The sequence below is a fragment of the Lissotriton helveticus genome, chromosome 1_2 (genome assembly GCF_964261635.1).
Source record: "Lissotriton helveticus chromosome 1_2, aLisHel1.1, whole genome shotgun sequence".
Taxonomy (NCBI): Eukaryota; Metazoa; Chordata; class Amphibia; order Caudata; family Salamandridae; genus Lissotriton; species Lissotriton helveticus.
In genome coordinates this window covers 143,845,389-143,873,033 of record NC_136058.1, presented here as the reverse complement: position 1 = coordinate 143,873,033, position 27,645 = coordinate 143,845,389, and the positions used below count along the sequence as shown (strand labels likewise).

Here is a 27,645-nt window from a genome sequence, read left to right as displayed (position 1 = left end):
ACGAGGTGAGGATCCGTCACAGACATCAGTTTGTGACAGGAATCACAAGGCTTGAATCCAGTCCAACAATGGGACATCTCCCTCGCACCAAGAGACGGAGAGTCGAGAAAAAGAAGTCGACAAAAGTTAACAAAGTTTATTAAAAAAATGACTAAGGGGGATGCTTTCTCCGGCTCTGCGCTAGGCTGGGTGGAAAAAGAAAGAACTGACATCAGCGCACAGGGGCAGCATCTAAGTAGGCACCAAGTCGTCATCCCGCCGACCACGACGCCGACGACGGACGCGACCGACTCCACCTACCGACACGCAGGGGTATTGCTGAAGAAAAATTCTCCGGATCCAGTCTGACGCCTGGGGGTAATCCTAAGGAAAGGAATCTATAACTAATAGTCTCTTTCAGATAGGCAGATTTCATTGCCTACTTTCCCTCGTTGACATAAAAGATTACATAGGCCAGAGGGTGGCTCAAGTTTTTAACCATCCAAGCACATCATCTAACAAAAATCAACCAGCTGCCCAGCTACGAGTACACATTTACCTCCATAGACTATAACTGTGAGATAGCAACAATACCTCCTCTATGCAAAAACTTTCAGGTGGAGGACAAATCAAGGAATGGCCATCAAACTGGTAGTGGTAATTTACATTGTGCGAAACTAGCAAAAAGGGAGCGAAGCACTGAACAAGGACGAAGACAAACATTAAGTAAATGAGTGAGAGGAGAGGTAGTTGGGTTATGGACGGTTATGACATTATGATATAGTGTACTTTAAAGAGGTGAGCCTTCAACTCTTTCTTAAATGGAGCAGCGTTGGCGGTGGGCCAGATAGATATTGGCATGTTGTTTCAGAACCCTGGTACATAAATTACAAAAATGTTAATGCATCCCAAATATCGGAATTGCATTCGCAAACGGCCGAATTTTGCGATTCGCACCATTTGCGAATGCAATTTCCTTTGATGCATGTGCCTGTTAGAGAATGCGGTCTTCCAACAGCTGATCGAATTTTTAGAAATTAATGGACTCCTTCAACTGGCTCAAATTGGCTTTCGGTCAGGACACAGAACCAAGCTTACTTTGGTTTCCGTGGCTAATTATCTCAAATATGCCACAGACTCCCATATTGCAGCTGCCTTTATTCTAATGGCCCTATAGCAACTTTTGATACTATAAGCCACTTTACTCTTTTTTACTAGGCTTGCAGATTAAGAATTAAAGACTTGGTCTTGTCTTGGCTTTCTGATTTTTTTTAAAGAAATCGAGCATTCAGAATTTCTTGTACACTATCTGATTCTACACTAAGAGCGCGGTCATGTGGAGGTTCCGCAAGGCTTCTTGCCCTTACTATTTCATTTTACATGATCCTTCTGGCTTATCTTTTCCAGTCTTTGGGGTATAACCTTTATTTTTTTACATGCAGTTGATTCCCAAAATATTGTTTTACTGGAAAGAGAGCCACAGGCATCAGCTTCTAACTTAATGGAATATGTGTCTACAGTCCATTCTTGGATGAATGAGAATCATTGAAAGCTGAATGGTAGAAAGACAGAGATTTAATATTCTTTTAAGTCATCTAAATTTTGGTCATTCTCCTTCTAGTTATGCACCCTATGTCCCCGTCCAGCCCAGCCTCAGTGGTGAAAGTTTTGAGGTAAAAATTTACTCAGTATTAACATTAGCTGAGCAGATTACAACGGTGACAATTCTTGACTATTTCCAAAGTCATACAGTAAAGCAAATACTCTTTGTTCTCTCCACCACAGCAAATCAATCTTGTCTGGATTATTATAATGCAAAAACAACAGTTGATGGACAGAATGCAGAACAATGTCATACATTCACCCCAGTACAGAGATCTGGGCCTAAATCCATCGTTTTTTTACTCACCATGCCATTCCAGTTTGAAACCAGCCATATGCAAATCAGTCTTGACCCTGTGCCTCATGGGAACAGTCCAGTCCGAACTGCCAAGCCAGGTCCTCACTGGACTAGAAACAAGCATCCTAGGACCGGTTTCAGCTTTTCACCCCTCTTCAGCCAGGTTAGCTTGATTCCAGTGGTTTGGAGAGCACAGGACCCACGTCTGGGCATACCCTTCCCACTCGGGGTGACAAATGCAAAAACAGTTGAGAGACAGAATGCAGAAAAATGTCATACATTCACCCCAGTACAGAGATCTGGGCCTAAAGCCATCGTTGTTTTGCTCACCATGCCATTCCAGTTTGAACCCAGCGATATGCAAATCAGTCTTGACCCTGTGCCTCATGGGAACAGTCCAGCCCGAACTGCCAAGCCAGGTCCTCCCTGGACTGGGAACAAGCATCGGAGGACCGGTTTCACTTTGCCACTGGATTCATGCTAGCCTGGCTGATAAGGGCTGTTAGTCCTAAACTGGTCCCAGGATGCTTGTTTCAGGTCCAGGGAAGACATAGCTTGGCAGTTCGGGCTGGACTGTTCCCATGAGGCACAGTGTCAAGACTGATTTGCATACAGCTGTGTCTGAACTGGAGTGGCGAAGTGAGCTAAAGAACGATGATGGATTCAACCCAGATCTGTGACTGGAGGTGAGTGTGAAAAGTTTCAGCGCTCCGTCCATCATCTCCTTGTCTTTGCCTTGGATTATTATAATGCCTGGCTAGCACGTATAGCAGTTTCCTACACACCAGAAATGTAATCTCTACACTTGTGAAACTAATAGTACACACCTTTGTGCCTATTGAGGACTATTGAGAACTCTGAACCAACGTTGGCTATTGATTCTTAACTTTCCACTGAGACCCATGTGGGTCTTTTAGAACTGCAGAGTCCCTGACATGGAATAGGCTTCCTCATCCTACATACTAAATCGAACAAGCTGAAACTTCAGAAAGCTGCTTAAAACATGACTGTTCTCTGCACATATCCTTTTTGTGCTACTGTATCTAATCCTTAACTTTGTTCCTTCAGTGCCAAGATACCCTTCTAAGCGTGCGGTTTATTAAATGTTAAAGAAAGTCAGAACCTAATAAATAAAAGGAGTGTGTCATTCTGTTTGATACTGCTCATGAACAAACAATTTAAAAGTCTCCCTGTACTGGCACGCTTGAAATTTCAATTAACCACTGCAACAAGCGATAATAATGTATTGCCTTTTACTTAATAGTAAAGTGGTGTTTTTCCCTATCACAACTGGGGGACTGATACAGTTCTTTAAAATTCAGCAAGCTACAAGGTTGAATCCCCCACAGTGGAATTAGCAGTCTATACAACCGTAAAGTTTTGGGTTGTCTCAGATCATTATTCACCTACTATGCAACAAGCTGTCCTAAGAATGCAATAGTCAAGATATATAAAGGGAAATTCAAGCTCTTTTCTTCACAGACACCATATTATATTATCATTCATAAGAGTAATGAAATCTAACAGAAAGAAATTGCAAATATAAACTTGTTATCTTATGCTCTCTACATGTGGAGTGTGCAGCATGGAACCTGCAAAAAAGAATCATCCACTTAATTCTATTAAACTTGACCCAAAGGACCAATGGAAATACTCACCAAGCATTTCCTTTTCTGCACCACACAGTGAAAGAAGTGTCTTAATAAGCCGGAGGTGTCCTGCTAATAATATGTTGTCAGCTTCACTGGTTTCACAATCGCCTGTACGATTAGGCTCAAAATTATCCAGCCATGTTATCTCATCTTCCAGCATGGCTGCTGGACTCAAGCTCAGCTGATCCATTTCAGAAGCTACAGAAGAAAAAACAATTAAAAGGAGGCACCCCCTGTCAACTTTCTACTACAAAAGAATATACGATCTTAGCTCAATTTTATACTACACAACACATCAATAATAAGTAACTTTTGTGACATTAAGAGAAACTATTAAAATGATTTAACAAAAAGTATTACACCAGGCAACTGGTCCTAACTAGCAGGAATTCAAAATAGACAAGGTACACTTTACAATAAAATGTAGAACAAAAATATTGACATGAGTCAAATAAAGCTTAAAAAGATCTTCAAATGGCTGCCACACAACACCATACAGACCGTCACGAAAGCAGTCATCACTATTAGACTCAACTGTGTAATGCACTGTATGCCAGAATCTCCAAGCAGCTCAATCTCAGACTACAGACCATACACATCACATCCACTTCTCACCTTACCTCAAGGAGCTTCACTGGCTCCCCATTCACAAATGAAGACAAATTAAACTCCTCACACACATACAGATCCTTGCACAATACGGGACCAGGTAACCTTAACAGCCGAATACACTTCTACCAACCAGCCAGACACCTGCGTTCAGCCACGTTCTCACTTGCGCACACACCCCACATTCACAAAACTGCAGTAGGAGGGCTCTTGTTTTGCTAGTTTGCACCGACAACTTGGAACAACCTTCTACAACACATCAGACCCTCATCCTCACTTCTTGGGTTCTGCAAGAAGCTGGCAATTCGAGTAAACATGGGTGGACTAAATACCTGCACAAGCGCCTGTATACCCTCATGGGTGATTAGTACGCTCTAAAAATTTACATAACATAACAAAACACATTATTGTAGCAATCGCTGGTGATCTATCCAGCCTCTCCAGCTCTGATGATGTCCAACAATCTATCCGTAAAAGGACCAAACTTGCCCTAGATGCCAGTACTCCTTTTATCAAAGATGGCAAAGGTATCAATAATCTACCAAAATGAGCTCCGATCCCCTTGTGTGGTTCTTTCTTTGTCAACGCAAAGAAAATGTTAAAGTAGAAGACTATCAAAAATTAGAGGGAAGGGACTCTTGTCACGTTCCCATCACTGGCCTTCTTTCATGACTTCCAGGAAGTGATTGGAATCAATGGCCATGGAAAAATGTAGCTCGACATGAGCCTAGCAATGGCAAAGGGGCGTGTATTGCATCGATGGAAGACAAGGAATCTCTTTCACTTACAAGGCTAGCTTAAGGAGCTGATGGTTGTGGCTTCTTGCAAGCATATCATTTACAAATTAAACAATCAGCTGCAGCTGTCAAGATGATATGGGCTGTTTCTATCGCACATACCTGAGGAACGGCTGCTTCTGAACAGCAGTTTCATCACAGGCAAAGACTGCTTAGAAATTGAGTTTCATGTGGTCTACATGTTTGAAAGATGATGGTAGACACTTGCACTGTTTTCTTTTTAATGTTCTTTATATGTCTATACATTTTCCTACTGTACTGTATCACTGGCTTAGGTTGTCACTCTTTACCTCTTGGTTATTGCTTAAAACTAAGGAAAATTCCTGGACTTCTCTATTTCTATTGATTCTTATAATATAAAATTCCACTTTGAAATGACAGACTTCTGAACACTGGTTAAACGATTTTTCTTTTAACTCTCATTTCATTATTCTTACTACTTTGTTGAAACTCTAAGGCACACGTTACTCACCTTTGTTATCACTCTTTATGGTGGGTAATCCATTTATTTGCAGATTCCTCACCTTTAGAGTATCCCCAGGCACCTGACTGGATCTGCACGATATTAAACCGCATTACACTACAGCGCAGGCAGGTGACACTGTGCAGCTCCGCTTTGACTTAGTTCTGCCCCAGACGTGACAAGAAGAGCTGCATGTAAGAGGCACCCATCACCCTCAAATCAGTTGTTTTCCTAGGCTTGTCCACGCCCTCAAATCTAGTGACCTTCAGCGACCAATGGCATATACAGTGTACAGATCTCTAAATTTGGACTTTTTGAGGTGGCCAATAGTTCAGTTCACAGAATGATGAGAACGGAGGGTCAGTGAGGAATCTACGGTTGGATAGAGTAGCCACAAGGTGGAGCGTTACCAAAGGTAAGTAACATGATCTTCTGATGGATACTTCCAACCACAGATTCCTCACCTTGTGAATAGATAACAGAGCAGTATCATTCCGGGGGGAGGGGAGGGCTCATACCAAAATGTCCTGCAGAACTGGGCAGGCAAAATGCCCATTTTCCAGACCAGTCCAAGGCAGTAGTGCTTCATGAATTTGTATACAGAAGTCCATGTAGTAGCCTGAGATATTTCAAGGACAGGCACTCCGCCTGCCAATGTAGTGGAAGCAGCTCCGGCACTGATGGAACGAGCCCCAAGGCCTTCCGGAGGCCAATTTTTGGCCAATGGGTAGCAGATATTGATGCCGATCACAAACCCACGAGAAATAGACTGCTTTTGCACTGTTTTGCCCTTCTTTGCCCCCCATCAAACCCCGCAGTGTTACCATTTTCGGATCCTTTGCACCAGCTTATCAGGGAAGAATGTGGTGTAGAGTGGTTGGACAGTAAAACCCTGAAGTTTGCTCACACGCTGAGCTGATGTTATGGCAATCAGGAAGTGTGTTGAGGATTAGGAGTCTAAATACGCAACTGTGCATTGGCTAAAATTGTGTACACATTAAAAAAGTATGAACCAAATTTAAATTCCACTGTAGAATCACAGAGCTTTGGTGGAAATAAACGAGGTGATTTAAACAACAATGGCTAACCCAGCAACCTTAAAAAAGCAGAGAGGTCTAACACCGATCCTTTAAGTGTCCAAAACAAATCCTTGCCAGGCCAAAGACAAAAACAACAAAACCTAGGACAACTTGGCCTGCAATGGGTCAGTACGTCAGATGTGCACTTAACTACATTTTTTTTGCAGCCACTAGTATAGACTGCAGAGAGACGCCTCGCCATCAATAAGGCATCAATGACCTGAGGTGGAAGTTCACATAAGGTCAACTGCTGCTGTTCAATTGCCAAGTAAGGAGATGCAGATTGTAGACACCCAGGAGCAGCATCCTCCCCTGCTGCTGTGACAATAGATACTCCAGAGTCTGAAGCTTGATGGGAGGACAGATGCTCATGTCCACGAGTTCCAGGGACCACACACTATTGGCCCAATCCAGTGCCATTAGGATGACTTGGGCTCGGTAATATCTGATCTTCTGCATAACTCGGGGCAGAAGAGGCAGTGGCAGGGAGGCATACAGGAGTGCTGAGCGCCACTCTATACAGAATGAATCTCTAAGCAAGAACCAGTTATTGAAGTTGTGGTCCAACCCCAGATACTAATAGCATATATGTCAGCAACAGCTTTTGGCAACAGCCCTGTAGGGTTTAAAACCTGTTGTCGGAGGTGGTATGTCATCCCTTGCACACTAAAGAACAAGAAAAATTATTTTGGTGGAAAAAAGTCCCTGAGAGACGAAAGAAGCTCTAGATCCATGTCTAATGGCTCAGAAAAAGGACTGACACCAGCATGCAGGAGAGGTGGCTATAAAGGCCTGCACGTCATTTACGGAGCAGAACGGCGTCAGTGTGGAGCTGCATGGAGCAACCTACTGGTGAGCATAGGTACTGCTGAAAAATTACCAGATCCAGTGTGACACTGTGGGAATATTCAAAAGGCAAGGAAACTGCGGCTAGAAGACCCTATCAGAAATAGATTTTCATCATTGTAATCAGTATCAGCATTAGGATGGGAGATTTCTCAGTCACAATAAGATTATAGGTGTGCGGTTTGCAACCTTGCAGGGGTATCTGAGTTCTGGAGTGCAAAAAAAAAAAGATCTGCTCCATTTCTGGCATCTGTGACATCAGAGCCAGCTTTGAGACTCTGTTACAGTGGACAACATTGCTTGAGAACTGGAGTCAGCGCACATGGGCCTGGCCTCGTAGCAATGTTGAGTTGTGCAGTCGACATTGGGAAACGAACCACCAGCAGTAAAAAGGCTGAAGGCCATCTTTGATCCGTAGGGCCCAAAAGTGCCCTTTATGGACCAGGATAGGTTCCAAAGATTTTGTTCAAAGTTAGTTTTAGTTCACCTTGCTTTTGAAGCATTGCAAATGGCACTGGAAAGTCAGGGTACGTTGCAACCAGAGGCAGTATCGATTCTGAATAAGGGGAATGGAGTTACCGAGGGGGCTGTGACACTCCGGAATATGGGGGTGAAGGTTGACAGATCACTGCTTTGACCTCTTTCGCTTTTTTGAGTTTCTTGGGCTTACCTAAACTCCTGGACTTTAATGAAGAACAGTCATGAGATCAGCCACGGAATCGAGAGCGCTCCCTCGACTTTGATCAAAACAAGGCCTTCTTCAATTTCCCCAAAGTTTTGTGCGTGCAAGTTTGGCCTTGTGTGCGCTGATCCCCTACTTATTCATCTTTGAGCAGCAGTCTGGATTCAGACATATGGCGTTTTCAGTCCTTACAGTGTTTAAACCCTGTGTTTTTTGTGGAGGGCACATGTCCCTTTCACACTGGATAATTATCGAGGGAAGGAATTATGTTAGACTGACAGGATTCGATGGATCTCCAGCTACGCGTTGTAAAGTGGGGAACTGACTTCAGCGTGTGAAAATGGTGTAGATATGATAGCCACAACACTGCATCTAGGGCCACCCTGTCCATCTTGAATAGTCAGGGATATGGAAGCCCCATAAGTCTTCTAGAACAGCAGGTAAGTTCTCACTTACCATGTCCCATACTGAGGATGTGTAGTGACCTGGTAAAGAGATTGTGTTAACCAACCTCAAGTCAAGGCTGGCTTAGGAGAAGATAGACCTATACTACCAGACTTTCAGGAGTTGGATAATGTGTTAAGAAGTAAAAGTCCGATGCACAAGTTACTACTTGTGTAACGATATATCTGTAAGAGACATTAGTTAGTGATAGATTCCTTACCTTAGAATATCCCCAGGCGTCAGACTGGATCCGGAAATTTTTTGCGTAGCAGTATCCTTGCGCGTCGGTAGGCGTCGTCTGCGGCTCCGCGTCAGTCGTCGGCGCGTGATGACGTCGTCTGAGTACTTAAACGCCGCCTTCGCGTGCTGACGTCAGTTCTTAGACACAGCTTTTCCGCGCCAGAAGCGCTGAGCCATGTTAAAAACCAACACTGGTGCCATTGAAACTAGGGCCCTGAAAGGGGGTAACCCTAACCCTAGATATCAGATATATCGTTACACAAGTAGTAACTTGTGCATCTGAAAGAGACACGTTAGTGATAGATTCCTTACCTTAGAATAGATACCCCAGCAATACCAACCCGGTGGAGGGTCTGCGAACCAATAATCACACCAGAAAGTCCTGGAGGACAGAACGGCCAAAGAAGCCATCCCTCCGGACTTGGCTGTCCAGGCAGTAGTGTCTTGCAAACGTGTGCAGCGATGCCCACGTAGCTGCCTGACAGATGTCTTGTAAGGGCACTCTCCGGCCCAGGGCAGTTGTAGTTGCCGTGGCTCGGGTGGAAGGAGCCCGTAATCCACCAGGGGGCTCCTTCTTAGCCAAGGAGTAACATGCCTGGATACACAAGATGATCCACCGGGAGATGGTCCTCTTGTGCACCGCTTTCCCCTTCTTAGCGCCCACGTAACCAACAAAGAGTTGGTCATCCACCCGGAACTGGCGTGTGCGATCCAAATAGAATGAGAGCGCACGTTTTGGGTCCAGACGGTGGAGCCGCTCTTCCTCTTTAGAGGGATGCGGCGGCGGAAAGAAGGTTGGCAAGGTGATAGACTGCCCGATGTGGAAGGCTGTGACAACCTTGGGAAGGAAAGATGGCTTAGTACGCAACACCACTTTGTCCGGATGGACAGAAAGGAAAGGTGGAGTACAAGAAAGGTCCTGGAGCTCACTCACTCTCCTGGCAGAGGTGATGGCAACCAGGAAAGCAGTTTTCAGAGTAAGAAGACGGAGAGGACAGTTGTGAAGTGGCTCAAAGGGAGCGCACATCAGAAAAGTAAGAACAAGGTTCAAGTCCCACTGAGGCATCACATACGGAACATGAGGGAACGTGTGTGTGTGATGCCCTTTAGAAATCTGTTTACAATAGGGGACTTGAACAAAGAAGGTTGATCAGGCAGCCTCAAAAAGGCTAAAAGGCCAGAAAGGTAGCCCTTGATAGTGCCCAGAGCAGAGCCCTGCTGGGCAAGAGAAAGAAGGAAGAGAAGAACCTCAGAGAGAGGGGCAGCAAGAGGATCCACAGCCTTTGCTGTGCACCATGCCACAAATCTGTTCCACCTGCAGGCGTATACCGTCTTTGCCTAGGGACGCCTGGCTGCCAGAATGACGTTACAGACTTCCGGAGGCAAGTCAAATGGCCTCAACTGACGCCGCTCAATCTCCAAGCATGGAGGTGGAGACTGGACAGGTTCGGGTGGAGGACCGTCCCCTGTTGCTGCGACAGAAGGTCCTCCTGAAGAGGCAGACAAACCAGGGGATCGACTGACATACTGAGTAGCTCTGGATACCAGTACCTTCGTGCCCAGTCCAGAGCCACAAGGATGACTTGGGCCTGGTCGCGCTTGATCTTCTTCAGCACTCTGGGCAGAAGTGGTATAGGCGGAAAGGCGTACAATAGACCGCAACTCCACTCGCGACGAAAAGCGTCTCCGAGCGAGTGCCGCCTTGGAAATTCCAACGCGCAGAACTGATGACATTGCGCGTTCTCTTCGGTGGCGAATAGATCTAACCAAGGCTCTCCCCATTGCTGAAAGAGGCCGTGCGCCACGTCCGAGTTCAGACGCCATTCGTGATCCATCATGCACCGACGGCTGAGCTCGTCCGCCCTGGCGTTCAGAGAACCTGCCAGGTGTTGAGCCACCAGGGTCACGCCCTGGCGTTCCAGCCATTGCCAGAGGCGCAGAGCTTCCTGGCAAAGGGTCCACGACCCCACCCCGCCCTGTTTGTTGCAGTACCACATGGCGGTGGTGTTGTCCGTGAACACCTGCACTACACTCCCCCGGACAGAGGGGAGGAATGCCTTCAGTGCTAGACGAATCGCCCGTAACTCCAACAGGTTGATGTGGAGCCGGGCCTCCGCCAGAGACCAGAGGCCTCTGATCTCCGCCTCTCCCATGTGGCCACCCCAGCCCTGGAGGGAAGCGTCCGTCACAACTACGTGCTCCGGTTGGGGAAGGGAGAGGGATCTGCCGCTGACCCAATCGCGGTCCGTGAGCCACCACTGCAGCTGTCTCGCAGTGCCCTCCGAGATCAGGACGTGGTCGGACAGGTTGCCCTGATGCTGGGCCCACTGAAACTTCAGGTCCCACTGCAGAGCCCGCATCCGCCACCTGGTGTGATGCACCAGTAGGATGCAGGAGGCCATCAGCCCCAGAAGCAGCAGCGTCAACCTGACCGAGACCCGGGATAACGGCTGAAAGAGCCTGAATATCCCGGACCCGCTGTTCGGGTGGATAAACCCAAAACCGCGCCGTGTCGAGAACCGCTCCGATGAAAAGGAGCTTCTGAGAGGGGCACAGGTGTGACTTTGGCACATTGATGGAGAACCCCAGCCGGTGCAGGAGATCTGCCGTAGTCTGGAGGTGGCCGACGACTGTCTGGGGCGAGCCCGCCTTCAACAACCAGTCGTCTAGGTAGGGGAAGACTGAAACCCCTAACCTGCGCAGATGAGCTGCGACCACCGCCATCACCTTTGTGAACACCCGTGGGGCGCTGGTAAGGCCGAAGGGGAGCACGGTATATTGAAAGTGCTCGTGGCCAACCGTGAACCGCAGGTAGCACCGGTGGGCCGGCAGGACGGGGATGTGGAAATAAGCGTCCTGCAAGTCCAACGCTACCATCCAGTCTCCTGGGTCCAGGGCAGCTAGGACCTGAGCCAGTGTCAGCATTTTGAACTTCTCCTTCCGGATGAAGCAGTTGACGTTCCTTAGGTCCAAGATAGGGCGTAGGCCCCCTTTGCCCTTCTTGGGTACCAGAAAGTAGTGGGAGTAGCAACCACACCCTACTTCTGGCCCAGGAACGCGGTCGAAGGCCCCCTTGGCCAAAAGGGCCGTAACTTCCTCCTGCAGAAGTCGCAAATGATCCCCCGATACACAGTGGTTCTGCGGTGGCATGGCTGGCGGAGTCTCCTCGAAGGGGAGGGAGTAGCCCCTTCGGACAATCTGCAGCACCCACATGTCCGACGTGACAGTCCGCCAGTGGAGGAGGTGATGGCGAACCCTGCCCCCCACTGGCGTCACATGGGCCTGAAAGCACGGACTAGGAGGGTTTTGAGGCGGATGCTGCGGGGGAAGGTGTGGACTGACCTCGCCGTTGACCCCGACCGCCGCCACGGCGGTTTCCACGGCCACCACCGCGTTGGGTATTACCCTGCGGAGCGTGGCTGGCAGCACATGTGGGTACACCCCTTCCGTGGCCACAAAAGGAGTGAAAAGCAGCCGATTGCTGGCGTGGGGCCGAGAGGCCCAAGGACTTGGCCGTAGCCCTGGAGTCCTTAAAGCGCTCAAGCGCATGGTCTGCCTTGTCGCCAAAAAGGCGACGCCCATCAAACGGCATGTCCATCAGTGTGTTTTGGACATCAGCCGAAAAGTTGGCGGACCTCAACCAGGCGTGGAGTCTGACCGCCACCGTCGTTGCCATCTCTCTACCTAGTGAGTCGGTGGTATCCAGCCCACACCGGATAGAATATTTGGCTGCATCCCGGCCCTCCACAAGGGCTTGGCCGAGTTTGGCCCGTACCTCCAACGGACACTCTGGCTGCACTTCCGCAACCGTATCCCACAGAGAGTGGGTGTAGCGGCCCAAGAGGCATGCGGTGTTGGAAGACCGCAGTCCCAGACTAAGGGAGGAGAAGATCTTTTTACCATACTGCTCGTACCTCTTGGATTCCCTGTCCGGCGGAGCCGACGGGAATGCGGTCTGGGAATTGGAGGCCTGGATGACCAGGCTCTCGGGGGTGGGGTGGGTGGACAGGAAACATGGGTCGGCCGGGCGGTGGCGTCTGGCCACGTTCCTGTCTACGGGCGAACCCGTAGCGGGCTTGGACCAAGTGCCCAGAAGAACGTCGGTTAAGGCCTCGTTAAACGGCAGCAGAGGCTCGTCTGAGCATGACTGCGGCTTAAGGACCTCGGTGAGGAGGTTAGTCCTCACGGCCGCAACGGGGAGCTCAAGGCCCAAGGCCTTGGCTGCCCTCATCAACACCACACTATAGGTTGCCCCCTCCTCCGTAGCCACGGTAGGAGGCGATACAAAGCCAGTGTCAGGCAAAGTGTCTATACCACTGGCCTCCCCAAGTTCACCTGCCCAGTCCTCTTGAGACTGGCATTCTCGTGCCAGAGGGTCCTCAGACCCCTCCCAATCCTCCTCATCACCCATCTCCTGGTACTCAGGGTTAGGAAAGGATGGGGCCGGTTCATGGAAAACAAACTCTCCGAACGGCGTCTGAAGCGGCGCCCAGTGGCGCCGCACCGGCGCCGGAACCAGGTCGAGGGAGGCGTCGGGGACGGCGCCGCCCGAGGACGGCGCCGGTGGTGACACCTGAGGGGTCGGCGCCGGGGAGGTCGTCAAGTCCACCGGCGAAGACCCGGAACAGGATCCAGTGGGGCCCTGCGGCGCCGAGGCCGAAGGCGCCGGTGCCGAAGCACCCGACGGCGTCGGGACCGTAGCCCCCGACCTGCTAGGACCCCCAGAAGGGACCGCTGGGCCCGAAGGCGCCGCGGAGCCCGTCGGAGGAGAGAGAGAGATCTCATGGCCATGAGGAACCGCTCGATCTCCTCCGGCGCCGCGTTAGGCCCAGGGACCGGAGGGTATGAAGCCGGACGCGGCGCTTGCGACTCCGATGGAGCCGCGTGGGCGGTGCCACCTGAACTCCCGGCCGCATCGCGCGAGTGTCGGGGGGGAGTCGGAAGAGCGATGACGTCTCTTCGACTTCTTGTGCTTACCTGACGACTTCGACCCTGAGGAGTGATGTCGACTCCCGCAGCTATGATGGCTCCGCTCACGCGACCGGTCCCTCGACCTCCGTCCGGACCGGGACCTCTCTTGGCGCGGGGCCGACTGCCGGAGTTCGAGTCGCTTACGGTACCGCTCCCGTCTAGCCTTTGAAGTCAGGGCCCGGCAGTCGGAACAGGTCTTGTCCTCGTGGTCGACGCAGAGACAGTGGAGACACCGATGGTGAGGGTCCGTGACCGACATCAGCCGGTCGCAATCCTCACAGGGCTTAAAACCAGGCATCCCTACCGGCACCGTTTCGGATTCGAAGACTCGAAAAAGGACGATCAAAAGATCAAAGAAGTTTTAGTCAAAAAATGATTAAGGTACCACTTTTTCCGGATCTGCGCTGCTGGCGCGGAACAAAGAAGAACTGACGTCAGCACGCGGAGGCGGCGTCTAAGTACTCCGATGACGTCATAACGGCGCCCACGACGCCGACGACGGACGCGGAGCCGCAGACGACGCCTACCGACGCGCAAGGGTACTGCTACGCAAAAAATTTCCGGATCCACTCTGACGCCTGGGGATATTCTAAGGTAAGGAATCTATCACTAACGTGTCTCTTTCAGATGTGTGTGGCATGTCCTAATAGTGAATTACAGCCATTTTCGTTTTTCACTATTGCAAGGCTACCTGTTCTCCATAGGCCAGAATGGGCTGTTAGAATTGTTACATTTTATAATCCTAACAGGCTCAGAGAACATGGTAGAAATTCGAGTTTAGTATGCCTGAACTCAGAATAATAAAATACATCTTTTAGTGAAGTTTATTTTAATATTCTGTGTTTGAAAATACCACTTTTAGAAAGTAGGTACTTGCTTGTCTAACCATTCAAACCTGCCTCTGCTAGTTTGTGTATTCCTATGTCTGGTTTCTGTGAGTGACAGGGCTGGGGAATTCCAGGAGAAATGCTGAGATCTGCATCTTGATGGGAGGGAGGAGTGCACCTGAACTCTGAATAGGGCTGTGCCTGCCTTCCACAATGCTGGCTCCACCCCCTGGGGAGCAGCTGATGTCTCTGCCCTGCACACTGAAAGAAGAGAAGGAGTCCTTCCAACACAGTGCTCCAGGACTGTACTTGCCTTCCACAATGTTGGCTCCACCTCCTGTGGGGCGTCTGATGTTTCTGCTCTGCACTGTGAAAGGAAGGGAGAAGTCTGGTAAACAAAGTGCTCAGGAACTGGTTTGGACTAGGCACAGGCTCCTCTCCCCTCAGAGAACAAAGGATTTTGGGGTATAAATATTGGGACCCTGCTCCCATGATATTAGATCACTTTTGGACTACAAGAAGAAACGTGTCGCTGTGCTTGCCGTCGCAACTCCGTAGAAAGGAGGGTGTCGCCGCTGGAACTGTCGCACTGCACGGCATCGGAGAGAAGTGTGACGCAACGAAGAGGAAGAGGTCACCGTGGCTGCTGCTGCCGTCGCAACTCCGAAGAAGGAGGGTGTCGCCGCTGTGGTTGTCGCACTGCACCGCATCAGGAGAAGAATCTCGCAACAAGCTCGGAGTGTGGCGCCATCGCTGTGCCTGCCGTAGCAATTCCGAAGAAGGAGGGTGTCGCCGCTGGAACTGTCGCATTGCACCGCATCGACCAAGAGCACCTTGCATCCCTGAGAAACACGCCGCCGTCGGAGCTGTTGCCGTCGCATCTTGGATATCGCCGCTGTAGTTGTCGCATTGAGCGGAAGCTTCACGCATCGTGGAGGAGAGCGTCACCGCTGGAGCTGTTGCCGTCGCATCGTAAGGGCGTCGCCGCTGCAATCCACGCATCGAACCAAGAGTTTCTTGCATCCCAGAGAAGCGTGCCGCATCTGGAAGATCTTCACGTCTTTATTTCTTTGTATCTGAACTTTGCCGCATTCCCATCGCTGCGACATTACTTGTCGTGGAAGCGCAACGCAACCTAAGGTACATTGACGCAGAGTGTCGCATCGAAGAACTAAACCGAACTAAGCTTAAATCTACCATCTTAAAGTTATCAGTGTGTATTTTTGTCGTTTATGGTCTTGTGGTAACTCTATATAAAGTCTACTTATTTTTTATATAAAGCCTGTGTGGTGTCCATTTGTAGTGTTGTCACTGGGTTACTGTATGTGGTCACAACTGCTTAACTTACAACGCCTCTGAAGTAGGCCTTGGCTGCTCTCGCCACGCTACTTTGGGGGTGAGCACGGGTTATTTTAGAAGTGTAAGCCCCCTTTCCCTGTCTAGAGGAGAGGGTCCCTGCTTGTCACAAGTACCTACCTGTGCCAACCAGAGACTCCCAAATCTAACAATAACCATGCAGAAAAAGTATGGATGATCACTACAAGAGCCAGAGGTCTCTGGGGAGGAGGTTGGTTGCGTTGTGAACCTACAGCACTACATGCTACGAACAAATGCCTTAAGGGTAAATAACATTTTCTATTTGAGGCATGTGTGGCTGTAGATACACATGCAGTGAATAGACTGTACAGCAGTCCTCCGATGAGCAGTGGCTAGACTGCGAGTGTTGCAATAGATTGGAAAAGTGTACAGTCTGGCCTACATTGGCTTATTGGCGCGCTAGTTCATCCACGTAATGGTGTTTTGTGAAAGTATTTGATGTAGACCAGGTAGCTTCCTTGCAGATGTCAGTATGGGAATGTTCTTTGGGAAGGCCATAGAGGCCCCTTTTCTTATGTGTAAAATGGGGTCTTGGAGAAATAGGCAAAGCCCTCTAGGTTCTTGCATAATATGTTTGCATAAATTTGGCTATCCCTCTAGTTGTATCTGATTTTGAGTGAGCCAGCCCCTTATGGGGTTTAGAAAAGGCAACAAAGTTTCAGACTTTTTTTTCAAGGGTTTTGTTCTAACTACATAGTACATTAGGGCTCTCTTAACATGCAAGGCCCTTTCTACAACTGAGTCTGGCTGGATGCAGAAAACTGGAAGTTCTATGGACTAGTAAAGGTGGAAGAGAAAGACAGCCTTAGGAAGGAATTGAGGGTTAGTATGAAGGACCACCTTAACACTGTTACCTGAAATAAAGGTTCTTCCAATGTTTAAGCCAGGACCTCACGGACTTGTGAGGGAGCTGATTGCAACAAGAAATGCCATATTCCAGGAGAGGAACTGAAGAGGCAGGCAAGGAGGAGCTCAAAGTGAGGACTCATAAGTCTTGTGAGAACAATATTGAGATTCCACACAGAGGTCTGGGGGACCTGTGGAGGAATAACCCCTTTGAGACCCTCCATAAAATCTTTGATCACAGGAGTCCTGAAGAGGAAAACATTTTATTTTGGGGATAGGCAGCCACTGCAGCTACATGGAACTGAAAGGAGGTGAATGCTAGTCTACAGGTCTGGAGGCCCAGGAGGTAGCAGCCAACATCCTGGATGGTAGCTGCTAAGGCATCAATAGGCTTCGATAAGCAGTAGTGGGCAAACCGTTTCCATTTGGCAGTGTAGCAGGCACAAGAAGTAGGCCTGCGTGCGTCCTTCAGAATGTTCATGCATTTTGAAGATGGGTTGAGATAACCCAACTCTAAGACTACAGGAGCCAGAATACAAGGTTGAGGGTCCTGGGGTTGGTGTGTCCGATTTCTCCATGGCTCTGCGAGAGAAGGTCCAGCCTGGTGGGGAGCCTCTTGTGCAGAATCACAGATAGCTCCATAAGAGTGGAGAACCAAGGCTGTCTAGCCCAATTGGGACCCATAGGGATGAGGGTGAAAGGGCTTAACCAAGCCTCTGAACCATAGGAGGGAGAGGCGGAAAAGTGCAGGGAAATATCCCTGACCCGTTCATCCATACTACATTGCCCATGGACTGTAAGTGTTGGAATCTGGAGGCTAAGTTTGGGCATTTTGCACTTTCTGCTGTGAAGTAGACATCCACATCGAGAAATCCGCCCATCCCTGGAGGTAAGGGAGGAGGACTCAGGAGTGGAGTTCCGACTCGTGGACTTGTTACTGCATTCTGGTCAGGAGGTCTGTAAAGTCGCTGTCCACTAACGGAAGGTACACCGCCAGCAGATGGACCCTGTGGTGAACAGCCCACCACCAAAAACTCTGGCCAAGCTGTGAGATAGAGTGCTTCCCTGTTTCTGTAGGTAGTGCATGGATGTCTTGTTGTCCGTCCAGGTGAAGAATCCCTTGCCCACAATATGGCAAAGGAAGGCCTTCATCGCTAGCTGGGTGGCTAGAAGCTCTAGACTGTCGATGTTGAGACCCCGGTGACTGGGTTCCCACTGGCCTTGAATTGTAAATGGGTGCCCCAATCTGAGAGAATATGGCCATTGTTATGGTGATTGTTATGGTAATCTGCAGAACTGGCTTGAGCAAAGAGAAGGGGTCCCAGTAAAAGTAGATGTCTAAGCAAAATTAAATAAAACAATTGAAACGCAAATACATCTATAATGTTTTAATTCACATTATAGGAAAAGAGGCAAAGCAATTGCACAAATTACAGTTGTGTAGGTGCCCCTGTTGGGTGAGGAGGGAACGTGCAAGTGTGGGGATAGTGTGGAGGGGATAGTGATATTAAAAAACACGTATAAATCAAACAGTTGTATCAATTCAATGTCAAGCAGACATTAGTAGAACCACAAATCAACAAAAGAAGAATTCATAATACACATGCCCCAATGTCCATACTGAGCACAAATTATGGGTAGGAGGAGGCTGTGTTTCAGGGTGAGGAAGTCGACGTTTCGACCCAGGAGGCGCAGGATTGGTTTAAGAGTCCTTGCTAGTGGGTCTTCATCAGGACGGAAACAGGGGTGGGGCAGACAACCTAAATTTAAATGAATAAGGTAAGTGTATCTAAATTGGAATCGACTAAATCGCAGTATATAGCAGGATATTCACATTGTCACATAACACATACCTGGAAAGGTCAGTGCTCGTCATTGATAATATTGGAGAGATTAATAGTGGATAGTCAATCCTACAAGGACAAAATCAAAATAGGGCCAATCAGGATGGTGATCAGTTTATGCCTATACCTGAAAGCCTGAATAAGAGATGTCACCGACTTACTTGTGAGTTAAAGCCTGATATCCCAATGGGGTATGGCGAAGTGATCCGCTCACTGGCAGCCGGATGGTGGAGGGAGCCACTCAACGTATCTGGTCAAGGGGAACATTATTTAGATCGATAGGACCCGGGTAACGGAAACAATGAAACTGCTCAAAGGCAGTAATCGCCACAACTCACCGACTCGCGTGAGGTGTGTGCTCTGTCCCCGGCGTCTCGGGTGAAAGAACAAGCCTTCCGAATAAATCAGATTCCTGTTAAACGGGACAGGAGGAAATGGTGTCATTCCGGTGCTTGGAATGCAAGTGATCACAGGTAAAGCGGGCCGATTGTGGGAGCAGGGAGGCTTACCGGTCTGTAAGTTCAGCGGTAACGAAGCGTCTCTCTCGGCGGCCTCGAGGAGAACGCCGGTCAGCCTGTTGTCATCGTTGACATAGCAACAGGAGGAGGTCACGTGTTAGTGGCCACTGAGGAAAGACTAGGGGCGTCACTGGTTGTCATAGTGACGCGTGCGGGAGAATTAGTCGATTGAATGGTAATCCTAAATGTAATAAATATAACAACCGGATGGGTCGGAATATATATCAAATATAAATAAATAAAGACCAACCCGATTATTAAGAGGCAAAAGTAAGAACTCTGGGTGTGTGGACACCTGAGGAGTCGTCAAGGATTGGACATTATGTACGCGGTGAAATTACATATGGTAAATATACCCATTAAGTATGATGATACTGCGAACCTATCACAAGATGGTTAAGGCAGTGACTGTAAAAATCATTTAAAGGTGTACAGTACATATGGTGGATATACCCATTAAGTATGATGATACTGCGAACCTATCACATGATGGTTAAGGCAGTGACTATAAAAATCATTTAAAGGTGTACAGTAAGACACATAACGATTACATTAGAGACACAGTGGATAATCGATGAGCCTGCATGCATCAACCTAATAGTTCATTGTAATGTATATTATCGATGGAAGGTAGTTACTCGGTAAACACACAAAATTCTTGCCTATGAATACCCCTCACATGGTGGTAAAGCAATATCAATCCCGGGGGACTAGATGATAAGTTAATTGCTATTATAGTTCTGAAGATAAAGTCATTGGTATTCAAGGTAGCGTTGCAAGTTGAGAGAAAGAGCTATCATGTTCGTTTAACCCTGACTGGATGGAATTGTAAAAGAACATCCATTTAAGTTCCCTGATGTTTAATATAGTTGCAATATTACCACCCCTCGAGCCCAGAGTAGCTTTTTCAATTACAATCCATTTTAGACTTTCAGGTGAATGTGCAGCTGATCTGAAGTGGTCTACTAGCGGGGCACCAGCCACATCGCATCTTATCCTGCTCATGTGTTGCAGGATACGTTGTTTGATCTTCTGTTGGGTTTGGCCAATATAAATCATGTCGCATGGGCACACAATGGCATATATCACCGTAGTGGTGTTGCAGTTTGTGAGAGTTTTAAGTTGGATCTTCTTCTGTTTATAATGAAACTCCTTGGTTTGCGTCGTGCTCTCGCAGGCTTTGCAGTGGCCGCATTTAAAGTGTCCTGTCACTGGTTGGAGATTCCAGAGTGTTCTTACAGTGGGTTCCGGCTTGGTGGGTAAGAGGGAACGTATCACGTAGTCTCTGACACTTTTAGATTTTTTGAATGCATGGAGTGGGTTTGATGGTTGGCCGATATCATCAGCGACCAATTGCCAATGCTGATTCACAATTTTCTTGATTTGGTTGCTTTTCGTGGAAAACGTGGTGACGCATACAATGCGGTCCATCGGGCTGGTAGTGGAGTCTTTACCTTTCAGAAGTTCTTCTCTTGGGTAGAACCAAGCTCTCTTGCGAGCCTTGGTCACCAGTCGTTTGGGATAGCCACGCATTCTCAGGCGTTCAGAAAGTTCCTCTGATTGTTGGAAATAGTGTTCCTTAGTTGAACAGTTCCTGCGGATACGCAGGAACTGTCCGAAGGGCAAATTATCCCGCAGTGCGCGGGGGTGGTGGCTACTGTATTGAAGTAAAGAGTTCCTCTCTGATGGTTTACGATACAGAGTTGTTTCAAGTAGACCCTCTTGGTGGTAGATGGTAATGTCAAGAAAGTCAATGTTAAGATTATCAGATTTAACAGTGAATTGTAAATGGGGTGATTGTTGGTTTAGCCAGGTGTGAAATTCTGTGAATGTGGTTAGGTCACCGGTCCAAATTATTAGGATGTCGTCTATATACCGGACCCACATGTTGAGATGGTCTCGAAATGGGTTGTGAATATTCAGTACATTAGTCTCTTCAAAGGCTGCCATATACAAGATGGCTACGTCCGGTGCGAAGGGAGCCCCCATCGCCACGCCTTTGATTTGCAAAAAGAAATCATTCTTGAATATGAAAAAATTCATAGTCATCGCAATGCGCAATAATGCTAGGATAAATTCGGTTGGAACTTGCATGGGTGTAGGACGTGAGTCTAGATATCTAGTCATGACTGCTATTGCTTCTTCTTGTGGGATGGAGGTGTACAGAGACACCACATCGCAGGTGGCCAACAGTTGAGTTGACGGATCAAAGGGTAAGTTTTCAACCAGGTTAATGGTTTGTAGAGTGTCCCTCAAGTATGTTTGTGTCGACTCAGCCAAAGGTTTTAGGATAAAGTCAATGTAACGTCCGAGTGGTTCTAAGATAGAACCACATCCAGAAACAATTGGACGTCCAGGTGGATCTGTCATATCTTTATGTATTTTAGGCAGAGTGTAAATGGTTGCTAGACGGGGGTGCTGTTGATTGAGAAATTCATACTCAGTTTTGGAGAGAAAACCCTGGTCAAGTCCTAGATTGGTTATTTCCAAAATCTCACGTGCTATTGTTTGGGTGGGGTCAGACCGCAATTTCTTGTAGCTAATGCCATCTGTTAATTGGCGTTGGATTTCAGACTCATATTTCTTGACGTCTTGGATGACGATTGCTCCGCCCTTATCGGCAGGTTTAATCACAACCTCTGTGTTATTCGCCAATGATTGAAGGGCGTTTTTTTCAATTTTACTGGTGTTGTATTTAGTATATGTGTGTTTGAGCAGAGTGGAATTGACATCTCGCCACACAACCGCTTCATAAGCTAGGATTTTGCTGGTCATTGTACATGAGGGGGGCACAAAGGTGGAAGGAATCCTAAGTCCCGTAAGTGAAGGGTTTCTATAGGGTCCAGTATTTCTGAAAAAATATTTGAGCCTGACTTTTCTAAAGAATTTGAAAAGTTCCGTCCGTACAGTGAAGGGGTCTGGTTTGCTGGTGGGTACATATGATAGCCCTTTGCTCAATGCACGTATTTCATCTTCATTAAGGGTGTACTGCGAGATATTGACAATAGGGTTGGAGGTGGTTGAATCCCTTACCACCGGTAGGTCTTGTTCCGGGTGGTTCGTTCCCCGTGTTGTTCCTCTTGAAAGTGAACCTGTTTGGGTGTTTGGCCCCGTCCGGTGTCCCAGTTGGTGTTGCTCTGGTTCTGTCCACGTGTTTGCCCTCTGTTGAAATAGTTCCCTCTCCCTCTCGGGGGGCGCCATCGTGTAGGGCGCGGTCCTAAAAAAGGAACGTATTGTGGCAGATCGTAGCTGTAATCCGGATAGTTGTATGGGCGACTTGGGCCGGCAAATTCCTGCTCACCTTCGGAGCTATAGGAGGAATCGGAGAAGGTAGTATAGTTTCTTCTACCACGGAAGTTTCCTCTGCCCCTGTTGGTGAATCTGCCCTGTTGGTCTTGTTTGTAATAATCGTCTTGGAGATATGGGTAGGTTTTCTTTTTATCATAGAGTCTAATATCTCTGGCAAGTTTCTCCAATTTCTTATTCTGTGTAGTGAGGTCGAAGTCTTTTAAGGTAGCTTCCAGATTATTGAGGGTTTCTTTGGCGCCTGCCAGGTTAGCATCTGCTGCGATTTCGGCTCTGAGTGACTTGATCTCACTGGTCAGTAGCTGGATTTGGTGGGCAGCCGTCTCTACCCCAAGCACCATCCAGTGGCGGGAGCAGTTGTTGGATATATGGCTGAACCCTTCTCTGAATTGGTCGAAATGATGGATGGAAAGCTTGAATTAATTCATTTTTTTTATAGAACGCGAACATGACCCTTGCGGGTAACAGAGCGCTGTACATACGGCTAAAGCATGAATATACTTCATACAATAGAAGTCAGTAAAGTAACATCACAAGGAGTACACAGTCAAGATCAGGGACCTGGTAGTGGGCCACATTAGATCCATTTCTCCTAGGGCGTTAAGTATTTCCTGTAACAATTAGCAAAACAAACAAAAGTGAACTTGACAGCGAAGACATGATTAAAACTTCATACAGAATTAGTCCGTAAAGTGACAAAACAAGGAGTACACAGTCAACATCAGGGACCTGGTAGTGGGCCACACTAGATCCATTTCTCCTAGGGTGTAACATGAACCCTGTAGTACGAGTTACTTACCTTCGGTAACTATGTATCTGGTCGAGACTATTCTAGCTGCAGATTCCTTAACGTAGAATTATCCCCAGGCGTGAGACTGGATCCGGAAATCTTTTCTGCCACAGCATCCTTGCGCGCCGAGGGGGGGCAAAACCACGTCACTCCGCCCGGACGTCGTCCACGTCCGTGACGTCAGCGAGGTACATAAGACCCACCCCGACGCGCCTACGTCAGTTTTCTTCGGAGAACTTTTCCGCGCCACAACGCAGCACCATCACAAACTAAACTGTGAGAATACTGGAACAGTGTGCGCAAACTCAGCTAAACAGAAGGGAAAGAAACGCATGGTGAGGAAGAGCACCATCTAGAATAGTGCCAGGCCGTCAACACAGTCTAGTGTTCCAGGAGGGAAGATTTCCTGAGGACCAGGCCGAAACGGCGGACAGGAGGGTGAAACACCGCAGCACAACGCTGAAGATGGCATACCAAGCCAGTCAGTCTATACATCAGATACCTAGAAAGACAGAACTGAAGCAGCGCCAGCTGCGCCCAGGTAATGATCAAGAAACCTAACCAGCGGAATACAACGACACGAGGAAAGGCAAGAACCCGCATAGGAGAGTCCACACCCTCCCAGAGAAAGACAGAGCTATGCAATAGCTACAAGTACCCCACATGGGGTATGACCCGTCCCAAGAAAATTATGGGAACCCCTCTTAGGGAAGAAATTCCGCATCAGAGAACAAAACTATAAACCCACGGCAGCAACCACAGAAGGCTTAGTAAGCAGCCAAAAAGCGAACTCTTGCCAAGAAAAGGGGGGGGGGTGAACCAGCAGCCAACTGAAAAAGCTGGGACCCCAAGGGCACAGCAAACCACACAGAAAGTATAACTGTCACTCCAACCCCAGATTCCAGGAGCAAGTGGGATAACACCTCCCACCAAGACCCGGAAGATCAATAAATCAACCTACGAGGAGGCGGAGGAGGACGGAGGCCCGCAAGAAAATGCTGAATGGCGGAGTATGCATGAGTATTAAACAGAAGGACCCCGTCAAAGAGCAGATCAACCAGACGCGGCCTAATATTTTCTGGAAAAACTGCATCACGTACCCCAGCATGGCGACGGAGAGCCACAGAGGTGGCCATAACACGGCCGAGAGCATCTACCACATCCAAGGCCGCACGAAGAATAAACGCGGCCAACTCCCTATCATCCAACACATGGCCGCAGTTCAGCATGGGAGACATGAGAAAGAAGGGACTTGAGTCCCACAAGGCTGGAAGTAGCCATGGTCAACACACACAAAATGTTAAGCACCCACAAGGCAGCCCTGGAAGAAGCGAAGACATTAAGCCCCCATGAATCCAACCACCGGGACAGAGGAACCACCACAGGCAAACACGGAAAGGCATTCCGCAGAAGGGAGCCTTGAGTAGAAGAGTGGAAGGAAAGACAGACAGGGTCATGTGGAGCGGGATGGTGAGGGAGCGCCTGAGGCACTAGATTGCCCGTGGCAGGACGCCCCCAAGCCCCCATAAGAAAATTGTGGAGTGACGCTTCAAAAGGAAGGAACAACTCCCGTCCACCAGAGCCCTGGCGGATAACTTTCAAAAGGTTGTCTGTGGGAAACGGAGTGACAGGTTCACCCATCCGCAGAATACCAGCGGCTGTGGAGATAGCCCGTACAAAGGCAACACCGGCCTCAGTACGGCGCCGCGGAGGGGAAAGTAATTCCTCCGTGGGTAACGGCTGCAGACAGACGTCCATCCCCAATTCCAGGGGGGGTCGGCCAGCCCCGGAATAGTGGAGGATCCACAGATGAAGGTGGAGAGGCGGGTGGAAAAGCCAGCCGTGAGCTTCGGAAAGAAGGGTTCGAGGATTTAGGCTGTGGGGACGGCGAGGAGCCTTCCCTGGAAGATGATGGTGAAAAGGCAACAATATGGCGCCCTGTCTCCGGGGAGGAACACACCAACAGACGACAGACCTCTGGAGAAGAAGGGACCTCAGGAGATGAATCCAAAACCCGCCCCCGGGGTGGCTCCGTTGAGTCCGCCACCGGCGCCTGATCAACGTCTATCGGCTCCAGAGTGGGCACTTGTGGCGTCGGCTCGACTTCTGGCACCGCGTGCTCTCCAGGAGAATGGGGTGAGGTCGATGCTGGAACGGCGAAGGAGCGGCGCCGACTCGGCCTCAGACAAGGCAGCCGCCCGCGTCGAGGACCAAGAGGGACTCGGGAAAGCGCCCCAGGTCCCGGCCTCCACCCGTGACTCCACCAGAGTCTCCTGGCGCCGAAACGTTGCCGGCTCGGCCTCTGGTGAGGCAGCCGCCTGTTCAGAGGACCGAGGGGTACTCGGGACAAACCTGGAGTCCCGGCAATCTCCTGCGATGCCACAGGGAGCCCTGTAGAGATTTGCGGTAAGGCAGGGACGCCAGGCGCTGAAAGAGGGGAGCCCCGAAGCACCTAGCCTCGACGACCACCCTCCTACGACCTGAAGCCGAAACCTTTGGTGCCGGCGACTCCTCGGAAGTCCTCACGTGAGGCAAGGGCTCTGTGGACGTTTCAGGGGGTGGAGGAAGGGCCAAAGAAGCCTGCAGAGCTGCAGCGTAGGTTGTCATTTGGGCCCTAATCCCTCCTGCGCAGGGAAACAGCGGGTAGGACGGAGACAAGCGGGGGGCGCATGTCCATAGGGGAGTTGCTGCCCACTGCGGAAGGAGGACAGGGCCTCAGGGACAAACTGAAGGACCTACCAGCCGGTGAGCCATGCCCTTGGGGTCGTGGCGAGAGACGATGTCGCAGACAAAACCGGCGGCTCCCTGCTTCCGAGGTAGGGGACGGACGCTGGGATGACACCGACCTGGACAAGCGGGCCGACAGAAACTTCATCCGGCGCTCCTGCCGTGATTTAGGCTTAAGGTGCTGGCAGGTATCGCACTCCTCTGAGTCGTGGTGCTCACCTAGGCACCACATGCAAATTGGATGAGGGTCCGTCGTCGACATGGGACGTGCACAGGAGGAACACGTCTTGAAGCCCTAAGGCATTCGCACACTGTTCCACTAACGCCAAAGCGTAAAAAAAAAAAAAGGAGAAGACCTGAAAACAGGGCAGGACACAATCCGGATCCGCATTGCACATGGAAAAGAGAAAAAACTGATGTAGGCGTGCAAGGGTGGGTCTTATGTATCCTCGCTGACATCATGGACGTGGACAACGTCAGGGCGGAGTCACGTGGTGCTGTCCCTTGGCGCGCAGGGATGCTGTGGCAGAAAAGTTTTCCGGATCCAGTCTCACGCCTGGGGATAATTTTAAGTTAAGGAATCTGCGGCTAGTAGTCTCTATCAGATACATTTAACAAAACAAGCAAAAGTGAACTTCACCCAACATAGTACAATAAATAACCCTGATGGATGAGGGCTCTTGGGAAAAATAACAATTAACAACCAAATCTAATATAAATGAAGAACAATAAGTTGGGAGAGATGTCTGTCAGCAAGGGGACATGTAAAAAAGAGCACCTCAGCCACTGGTCATTACTAGGGGGCTGCATCCAAATTTTATTGTTATTGCATACAATAACATAACATGTGTATTTGTAAAGCGCACGTATCACCCAAGGGTCTCAAGGCGTGAATAACAGATGTATATTGTTACCCAACTCAATGGTACTCATTTTATCGACCTCAGGTGGATGAAAGGCTGAGTAGAATCGCAGGGATTAGAACCTGTGACCATGAGGTCAAACACAGGCCCCTATAGTAGATGAATTAGTTCACTGCGCCACCAGACCATGCCATCTCAATTTGGGACCAGCTATGTGCAAATCAGTATTGATCATCCATGCTCCAATGTGGACAGTCCACCCCGAACTGCAAGCCAGTTTACAAACCTGGAGATTTGCCCTGTGGTATCAGCACAACACCGAGGATAGTAGTGAAAAGGCGTCCATTCCATCACAGGCGAGACATGGTGATCACCAAGTGAACAAATGGGTGAGGTCCATAGGGGTAGGCCCCTACAAGGAATCTAAGTCGGCCCCATTCCCTTCCCCAACGAAGCTGCGCATGTCGAGACGATGCAAGCAAAAAGGAGTCTGTTATAGCTAAAAATACCGACAGAAGGAAGAGGAACCAAAGAAAACAAAAGAGAAAACCATGACGGCATTGATCCAGAGCTCAGCAACACACATCCGAACTCCATGGTGGAAAGAAAACAATCTAACAATGGTGTCAATGCCCATATGCATTACCAGTAAGAGGTGGAATCACACACTGCCTTGTGACTCAAGAAGACTTCTTAGAAGAAAAACAACTTGCACACATCCAGGCCAAAGACTAGATTGCAGGAGTATGTACAGCTTTAACATATATAGTCACACACGCATCGAACACATACATATATTTGTGAATATGAATTATATTTTATGAACAATACGTGGTAAAGTACATCGATGTAATACAGTGCACTGTAAAGGTCAAGTTGTATTAT

At 48.8% G+C, this 27,645-nt stretch overlaps 1 protein-coding gene across 4 annotated transcripts in view; it reads right to left on the bottom strand.

The window, feature by feature from the left end:
- Positions 1–27,645, bottom strand: part of USP24 (ubiquitin specific peptidase 24) — a 2,099,319-nt gene that overhangs the window by 1,180,564 nt on the left and 891,110 nt on the right. For all 4 annotated transcript variants that reach the window (XM_078670143.1, XM_078670156.1, XM_078670149.1 and 1 more), the window contains exon 39: positions 3,538–3,729. In XM_078670143.1, coding sequence (XP_078526269.1) covers positions 3,538–3,729 — 192 coding nt within the window. The remainder of the gene's footprint in view (positions 1–3,537; positions 3,730–27,645) is intronic.